This window comes from Protopterus annectens, chromosome 7.part0 (genome assembly GCF_019279795.1).
Source record: "Protopterus annectens isolate FY-2018-M chromosome 7.part0, PAN1.0, whole genome shotgun sequence".
Classification (NCBI taxonomy): domain Eukaryota; kingdom Metazoa; phylum Chordata; order Ceratodontiformes; family Protopteridae; genus Protopterus; species Protopterus annectens.
The window spans coordinates 320,863,118-320,872,912 of record NC_056739.1 but is presented as its reverse complement, the minus strand read 5'-3'; the positions used below and the strand labels follow the sequence as shown (position 1 = coordinate 320,872,912).

The window sequence follows — 9,795 nt, the reverse complement described above, 5'->3', positions numbered from 1 at the left end:
TATATATATATATATATATATATGTGTATATATGTATATATGTATATATATATATATATATATATATATATATATATATATATATATATATATATGAACCTATATATACATATATATTTTTTTTTTTTTTTTTTTTTTTGTTAACCAGAGAGACAAAAGACCCAGGGTGACCAGGTCTTTAATAACATTGTAAGTGAGATGGATATCTTCCCTCTAAAGTCTATAATATGCTGGATAAAGGGGTGGAACTTCCAGCTTCTCTTGGTAACTCAGGGACTTTAGGCCTGTGAGCTTTTTGGTTAAGTAACGTTTAGCTAATTATTTTACATGTTTATAGCTAATTATTTTACATGTTTAGTGAAATATGTCCCAAGGAGGACATTTATACCCAGTAGTTGCTGACAAAAGTTTTGTGTTTTTTTTATTTGGAGCCTTAACACTCACTTTCGTCAAGACTTCAGGGTTAATTCTGCCTCTTCTGTGTTTATTTTTCTACAGATGTTCCAGTACATCCCCCAGTTATGACTGAACATCCGTATGAAACATGTGACCCTAACACCATGCCTCCTGGGACTGGTTTCAGCTGTAAAATGGTAGATGGAGTCGTTCATGTTTACACCAAGCAAGAAGTGATGGACAAGTATGTTGTAATAAAAGGGAGAGAGAGACATGGAAATGTGCATGATAATAAAATGAAGAATAATGAATTAAGGTCTCCTGGGCAAGTTTATACTGTTATCAAAAATTATGATTTCACAACTGTGTATATCATAGAGGAGGTCTTAGATGGGTGGGCTGACTGTGTCCTTCTGTGGTTTTGGGACATTTGGGGAAAGGTACTGTGCACTGAGATTACTGATATTTGAAGACTGATATAGGTGAAATCTTAGTTCCTTGGCTTAAGTTGTTAGGAAGGATGGAACAAATAGCATAAGTAAAATAAATAAAGGATTTTTTTTTGTCAAGAGAAAAACAAGTCTAATCAGACTTAAAGATCATATCGGACTCCTGGAAAGAAGATTAAAAAATGTGAGAAGTCGTTTCTGCTGGGCAGAAGAGAGACGGAAGAAGCGAATCATAAATCTGTGAAGTTCAGGAGGACAGTAATAGCAGAAAAAGGGATGTGAGGGACTTTAATAATGGACTTAGTTTCTGGTGTCATTCTAAAAGGTTGCAGTATTTTCAGCGTAGAAGAAGATGGTCAACAGACCATGCTGCTTTGCCAGGGATGGCCTGCACTTCTCCCCTCTAGGCTTTTGAATATTGGTTAAAACATTGTCCTCCCCCATAGTGCCTTTTTAAGCAATGCCAAACTGAAAGTACTTTTGACATAAATCAAAACTAAGGAACTCTGAAGGTATTAGTTCTCTGTGCTAGGAGTTGAAACCAGAAACCCCACTCTCTACAAGCTGTCCTAACTCTAAACGAACCTGACATCTGTTCAGTCACTGAGACATGGTTTAAACCACAGGGAGCACACCAGCAGTGCAAGGCTATAATAACTTCCACACGTTTAGACCAGCTTCTACACGGACAAGGGACAAAAGGTGGACATGTCAATTTACTTTAAAATTAAATATACCTCAAGGCTGGTCAAACAGGACAATGCCCCCTGAGCTTCACATTCAAATTGCTATAGGCAAAATTCCATACCACTTCCTTGTAAGCTACTGGTCCCCCTGTATGTCCCAGAAAACCAGTAACATATATTCAACATTACTGGAAACAACTCACCATCCAACCCAGTACCATATTCATGGCTCATTTTACCAGTTAATAGTGGAGTAATTAATCATATACGACACCAAACATGCAGGCACAGAAATGGCTGGATTTTGTAAATACCGACTACCCTGGACCATATTGTCACTATGCTGACCAGGGGCACAAATGTACTCATTCTAGTCCTCACTTATATGGCAGAGCACTCACGCCCCCTAATGTGATGCCCTCTGTGGTAAGGTCATACAACAGAATGGTCTCCTTTGAAGTAAAAATAAATCCTGGAACTCCACCTAATCCTGGTATGTTCAGGAATTACTCTAAGGCTAACTTCCTACTATTAAGTGATAACCTGGCAAAATTTCAAGTCCTAATAAACCATGAGAACACTGCTGCCTATGTGGAACTTTTCACAGAAACCCTTTACTAGCATGTTATTAGGTGCATAGAGGCAGCTGTACCCACCAGAAATAAGTACAGAACTAATTCTAAAAACAAGCCACGCTGGTAGAATTACCCCATCAATAGACTGTATAACAGAAGGAAGAAAATTATGGCAAAAAATAGGAGGTGCATCACCCAGCTAAACAAACAGCTCAGAGGACAAATAAAGTCTACCAAAGCCAAATTTGAGGTAAATTTGGCCTCTCAGGCTAAGGACGCTAAGAAGGCATGTTTTAGCTATGTCCACAACCTCAAAGGAAATACACAGTTGTGTGAAGAGCTCATTGTTAATGGAGCCACTTTTATGGAGCCAGAAGATATAGGAAACCTACTGGCCAACAAATTCAGCTCTAACTTTGCCCCTAACTTTCCTCAGCCTGCCCTCAGGAAATACTATCAACTATAACTTTGCTATTATCTCTAGGGAACAAGTCCCTCAATGCTATCTCTAAAGCCAAGAACAATAAATCGATGGGCCCAGACAGTATCCTAGGATGCCTTCTAAATACCATGAAACATGACCTATCAGGACTTCTGGAATCTCTAATTGTAGCCTCCTTACAGGCTTCATACTTCACAAATGGAGAACAGTAAATGTCATCCCTTTGCAAAATGGTAGGTCATCTATGAACTCTGAAAACTACAAACCCATAAGTCTCACTAGTGTCATGCGCAAAGGCATGGAAAGAATTATCATGAAATTGATCAATAATGACATTTGAAATCTCTAGATACTGGATGCAACCCAGTTTGTTTCATCAAGGGCAGGCCATGTCTACTCAACACAGTGGACTTCTTTGAGAAGTTCATCAGAGCAATGGTGTAGAGAAAAACTGTTCACACTGCCTACCTTGACCTGGCCAAGACCTGATGAACTCGAGGATGGGTATAAACCTTGTGTCATCCAGTGAATAGCCAGCTGGCTTGCAAACAGGACCCTACAAGTTAGAATTAGGGAGTCCACCTCTACAAAGAGGCCAGACACAAGCAGAGTCCTTCATGGATCCGTCCTGGGAGCCCTCATTTTTGGCATTTACTTCTTGACATTGATCAAGGGCCTTTGGCTGACCAAATTTGCAGACAATTGGGAGCCATCATAGATTCTCCCACCAACGCTAATGTTTTCAGGAAGGATTGACACAACTCTCGTCAGAGCCATGGACTAAAACTAAATGCCAATAAATACATAGTAATATCCTTCAGCAAGTCCTCCATCCCTGATAACTTATCATATTGAGAAACAGCCCCCCTAAGAGTCACCCAAATAGTTAGGGACTTGGGTCACATGTAGGTAATGATCTCGTCTTTGACCATCATGTGTCTAAAGTAGTGTGGAAATCATTCTGTGTTGTGCAACTTATAAACAAAGTTATAGCATCTCAGTCCAAGGAGGTCATTGTTCCACTATAGTCAGCATTTATGAGACCTGTCATTGAGTACAGTGCCCTTTTGGTATATACCTAACCAGTCGCATCCAACAATTGGAATGTCCACAGATGTTCCTCATTAAAAGAATAAAGGGTATAAGTAACTTATCCTCTGCAGACTACTTTAAAGTCTTATCCCTGTATTCTGTCTCCTACAGACTGAGGAAAGATCTGTGGCTGGCATACAAGGCATTGTTGGACCCCACCCTAATGGACCTCCTACATATCCGCAAAACAAACAGCACCAGAATTTCTCATTCTAAAGACTTAAGTATTGCTTGTGATATAAATAGGACCTGCTAGAGAGACAGGTATGTATCCCAGAGACTACCCCTTCTGTGGAACAGGCTCCCCATTTATGTGAAGCAAGGTTCCTCCTTAACTCTATTTAAGTGTAACTTGGACGATTGGATGGAGAGCAGGAGATTCATCCCTGGTTTGGCACCTCTGTCTGTAATGTACACAGACAAGCCTGTACATGGTTCATCTACCAGGCCCCTTCTTGTAAATGTTTAATCTCCCAAGCCCCTGCTTACACTTATCAAGGTGCACAGAACTTGTCAAAGATTTGGGATGTGTGGCTAAGTTGAAAGTGACCTTATGGTTGTCAGCTTAGAACACACCTATGAACCTAAGAAACAGAAAAAGAATGTGAGGATAGGAGACCGATAAAAAAAGGACATGTTTGCCAGAATAAAAGTAAGGAGAAGAACAAGTGGTCAGAAGAAAGAAAAGTAAGGAGAAGAACAAGTGGTCAGAAGAAAGAAAAGTGAATTCGGGATCAGGTAAGAGAAACAGCACAGGCTGCCAGGGTTCAAAATAATGTAGGCATGTAACACAGATTCACGGAATAAGCAGATATAGCCTAAAGGGGACAGAAGTGATGTCAGAGGTTTGTGATTTAAAAACTGGGGAAATGAGATGTGGGAAGGGGTGGTAGAAAGCATTCGTTAAGGTTTACCGAAGTCTCTTTGCTAACTCTTGCAAGGACATGATCTTCTGTTAGCCACTTTATTTGTGAATGGAGGAGGATGTCCCTGCATTGTAACCTGGTGAAAAGAGCACGGCAGCAAAGAGAATTTAATAAGTTGGTTGCAGTCTAAATTAATGCTGTCAGAGATGCTACTAGTAGTATGAGCTAGCAGTAATAAAGGAAAAGTAAAACGGCTTCAACTGCTGGCTCCTGGGGGAGGGGGCTATGGAAAAAAGAACCATGATAGAAAGTATGCGGGGTCCTGGGGGAGGGGGCTATGGAAAAAAGAACCATGATAGAAAGTGTGAGGGGTCCTGGGGGAGGGGGCTACAGAAAAAAGAACCATGATAGAAAGTGTGCGGGCTCCTGGGGGAGGGGGCTATGGAAAAAAGAAGCATGATAGAAAGTGTGCGGGGTCCAGGGGGAGGGGGCTATGGAAAAAAGAAGCATGATAGAAAGTGTGCGGGGTGTATTGTAAATTGAATATCTCTTAAAAACAAGGTTGGAATCCATTTTGGGTCTCTTGGGCTTGAGTTGTTGAAGCAGTTGTTAGGAAGATGCATTATATCAAGTAAAGTAAAATGGAAAAGAGAGAGGAACAGGGAAGGAAAAACAATTTTAAGAACAAATATGGTCTTGAATTAACACGAACACAAGACCAGGTATGATATTAACTTTAACATCTATCTTCCTAAAACCTGACTCCTCTGATTCCATTATTCCTCCTACTTAAACTATATCACCATTCGATACCTCTAACTCCTCCCTACTACTGATATATGTATACTATTGGAGATTCATTCTAACTTTCTATAACACTTGCAGCTTTGATTCGCAAACTAGCTAATGCAGCAATTTCACTAACCTTCCTGTTAACATACCAGTATTTATAGCCAATACATTTCAAACACCATCATATGTACCAATTATCTCCCTAAACTGCCTCTGTTTTATAGGTTCATAGGTTGGTACTAGGCTGTCAGCCCTAGGGGCCTATACAAGCCTAGCCATAACAATTCCCTGGCTATTTCTTCCCACACTATTTACTTTCCTGGACCCCTGTCTAGCAGGGCGACTGACGTGATCCCTGGGGTGAATTTCCTTTCTCCCATCCAATCGTCAAGGTTCCTCTTGGAGGTCCAAAGAGGCACTCTGCTTGACATGTATGGGCAATCTATTCCAGAGTCTGGGGAGTCTCTGGGTCAGGAACCTATCCCTACAGCATGTTTTGTTTATTGTGATGACAAGGTTTAGATCCCTGGAGCGTGTAGCTCTGAGGGATTGGGGTTTCTTTAAGTGTAGCATGTCCAACAGCTCTGGGTTTGACATGGCCTTGTATGTTAAGCAGAGATCGCCTCTGAGTAGACGATATGCGACAGAGTATAGCTGGAGTTTTTTAAGGCGGTCAGCGTAGGGCATCTGCTTTAGGCCTATGATTCTTTTAGTGAGGTATTTCTGAGGCCTTTCCAGTTGTTGCAGATGTCTTGAGAGGTACATACCAAATGGGGCATTGTATTCTATAATGGGTCTGAGGGATGAGTACAGTGGGACAATGACCTCCTTTTTTCTGGATGAAAAGCCCTTAGTGATGAGGTGTGCCACATAGAAGGATTTCCTGACTGTTGTGGCGATGTGGTTATCGAAGGTGAGACCACTGTCCACCTGTGTCCCTAAGTCTCTTATCACGCTTTCTGTGTTTGTGTACTGCCACCTATATGGTAATTCATGGATACGTGTTTTTTTCCCAAAGGGGATAACAATACATTTCTTGGCATTGAGCTTGAGCCCATGGCTCTGGCACCAAGCATCTGTTTCTGTAAGGCCCTTTTGTAGAGTATCCACATCATTTGGGGATTCAATAATGGCTCCCAGTTTGCAGTCATCTGCAAACTTTGTTAGCCAGAGTCCCTTAGTGTTGACCTCTACTTCAGAGAAGTAGATGCCAAACAAGAGCGGCCCCAGGACTGAACCCTGAGGTACTCCACTTGTCACTTGTCTGGAGCTGGATTTGGAGTCGGCTACTTTTACAGTGTGGGTTCTATCAGTAAGCCATTTAGCAACCCATTGGGTGACATAGGGATTAATGCCCAACTTAGTAAGTTTATCTGATTCCAGAGTGGGGGATGGTGTCAAAGCCCTTGGCAAGGTCTAGATCGGCTGTGTGGACCACCTTACCCTTGTCCATGGCTCTGGAGACTGATTCAAAGAAGTCAAGTCAGGTTCAGGAGACAAGATCGGCCCTTCACAAACCCAAACTGGGTGGGGTCCAGTGTTTGAAGGTTGCCAATGTCTTTGTTTATAAGTTCCATGATAATATGCTCCATGGCCTTTCAGATGAGGCTTGTCACTGATGGGACGGTAGTTTCCGGGATCCAAGGTGGATCCCCCCTTGTGGATTGGGATAACTGTAGCTCTGCGCCACTCAGTGGGCATGAAACTTGAGGTGAGGCTATGATTAAACACGACACTTAGGTGAGGTGCCAGTTCATATTGTAGTTCATGTAGTACACAGCCCGGGATGTCATCTGGTCCCATGGATGCTGTATTCTTGGCTTTAGAGAGTTCATTTTGTACCCGTGTGCCCGTTATTACTGGAATTTGGCAATCTTCCAGTATTGAGATGGGCCATTTAGGGGGTGAGAGGGGGGTGAAGTTGGCACTGAATCGATCTGCCAGGATATTGGCAATATCCTTCGGATCAGTATATTTAATGCCATTCTGTTTTAGCTCAGAGCAGATCTGAGCATTGCCATTTAGATTCTTGACCTAGTTATAGAATGCTTTATATTCTTTCTCTGCATCACCAGTGTTGTGCACCATATTGTGTTTTACACTGCTTGTTACAACTATACTTTTTGTCAATACCAATTGTCCAAATATTCCTATGTACTATTATAATGTATTATATTATTTCCCTGTATCTCCAGTGTTTAACAGTGCACCATATTGTGTTTACACTGTTTGTTAAAACCATGCTTTTTTATTTTCTATGTACTACTATATTACATTATATTTTATGTACTATTATACAACATATATTGATTGCTTTTCTGGAGCTTTTCTCCCCAGGCCTCCACTGAAATTGGGTTCTTCTCAACTCTGTGGACTTTCCCAGTAAACAAATGCCAGTAAATAAATAAAAATGAGTAATAGGAAGGGTAATTGGTTGATGATGGATCAAAGAGGATATGGGCAAAGAAGTCATAGTATTGCCTTGGTGCCTGACTTAAATGGAAAGGTAATAGTGGCAATTATGGCTGACATATTGAAATAATGAAAACATGAATCACTGACAGAAAGTGATGGGGTATGGTGACACCTGGGTACTCAGTTTTCAGGAAAGATAGGGTTGGTGACAGTATGTCAGAAAAGCAGGTTGTGAAGGGAGATGTGTGAGGAACTGAATCAAGTGGGTGGTGGTGGTGGTGTGGATGAGTGCTTATTTCAATTTGATAGTAAAGTGGAGAACAAATGCATAGCAAGTTTCGAAGAATTAAATCTAGTTGTAGCACAAACGGTATACTTTGATACATTCTTAGGCTGCCTTGTGTAAGGAATAGGAAAGATGAACACATTTTAAGAGTATAAAAAGAATATGAACAGGAAAACAGGAGAGAAATAATGGTAGGCGACCTCAGCTTGCCAGAGGCAGACTGGAGTATTCACTCTTCAAACCCACATAGAAGTAATGGAGTTACTGAGGTTAATAATGTGGAAGTATTTAAAGTATTGTCTGGAATCGGGAACGATAAAATTATTTCTTTTCCTTTTATGGGATATGATCTGAAGAATCTGGATGTCAAAGCACTATTAGGCAACAGTGATCATACAACAAAATGGTTCAGCAATGACTGTGGAGGAGAAGCTTGGCAGAGTTGCAAAGAAAAGAGTTTGGGACTATGGGTTTGTAAAATAATTCATTCTTTCTCTGATAGTTAAGTTAACCAGTTCACTGTCATGAAGGAAGTGGAACTGCTTCTGGCATCAGTGAGCACAAGACAGAGAAACTAATCTTGGACAGGGCATCTGCCTTTTTGAGAGGTGCACACTGTGTGGACTGCATTGCCTATGTTGACAGCCTGCATTACCCTTTCAAAGAAGTTAACCAGAATCATTAAGCAGGCTGTACTCTTGACAGATACCAGTTCAAGTACTGCATGTGTTTAGGATGTGGGAATAAACAGCAGCACTAAGTGAACACACACGCACAGAAATGCAGGAAGGATGTGAAGACTGCACACGCAAGTCACCCCAGATGAAACCCAAACTGGAGAACCAAGCATTGAGAAGCAACAAAGCTAAGTGATGTTAAGTTGTCAATCTCGCCTTCATTCTTGCTGGATGGGTTCGGAGCCGATCCTCGGCTCCGACTCGGCACTTGCTAAGCTCGAGAGTCACTTTTACCAGCTCGAGGCAGCCCCATATCCCATGATGCAATGCGGTAATTACCCAGATCTCGTTTGCCGCTTCGCTAATGAGGTCATTCTTTTTACCGGCTCCTGGTAAGTGATTTATTATTGCTGTTTGTATCAGAATTAGGTATCCCGTACCATTATTTTTTATTCTTTATAGTTTTTTTAGTGAACCTTACTGTGTTAGCTCCATCCCATTTCCCTTTAGTTCCCTTATTCACAGTTTTTCTGTGTTCGGGCCTTAGGCCTTACCCACCCTCACAGTTCCTGTCAGGTTTTCTTTAGGTGTGTGTGGGTGTTGTTTCACTATTCTAATTTTAATTTTTAATATTTAATATTTAGTGTCCTTTTGTCTGATTGGTGTGTGTGTGTGGTATTAGGACTTAGACATGTCCAAAGATACTAGGGTCTCGGGTTTCAAGAAGTGTGACTCGTGCTGTCAGAAGATGTCTCTGACAGACGGTCACACTTCTTGTATTTATTGCCTGGGACCCCTACACCTGCAGGACTCCTGTGCTGTCTGTCATTCTTTCAGCCAGAGAGTCCTGCAGGAACGTAGAAATAAGTTGATCCTCAGGGGTCTTCTTAAGCCTGAGAGCTCCCCGGCTATGGCCATTTCCGGGAAGCCCTCTAAGCCTCCCAAGACCCAGACTTCTGTGTCCAAGTCTGTGGTCTTGGCTCCGACTCCGCCGGAGTCGACATCGGCTCCGTCCGGAGCCGATCCTTCCTTGTTGAAAGTTTCAGTACTGGTGCCGTTCGGCGCCGATACCCTAGCTTCGACACCTGTGTCGGCTCCGGCTGGAGCCGACACCCTAGC

At 41.9% G+C, this 9,795-nt stretch overlaps 1 protein-coding gene across 4 annotated transcripts in view; it reads left to right on the top strand.

Annotated features, from left to right (window-relative positions):
* AMPD2 (adenosine monophosphate deaminase 2) overlaps window positions 1–9,795 on the top strand; it is an 855,139-nt gene that overhangs the window by 535,612 nt on the left and 309,732 nt on the right. For all 4 annotated transcript variants that reach the window (XM_044076870.1, XM_044076869.1, XM_044076868.1 and 1 more), the window contains one exon: window positions 499–640. In XM_044076870.1, coding sequence (XP_043932805.1) covers window positions 499–640 — 142 coding nt within the window. The remainder of the gene's footprint in view (window positions 1–498; window positions 641–9,795) is intronic.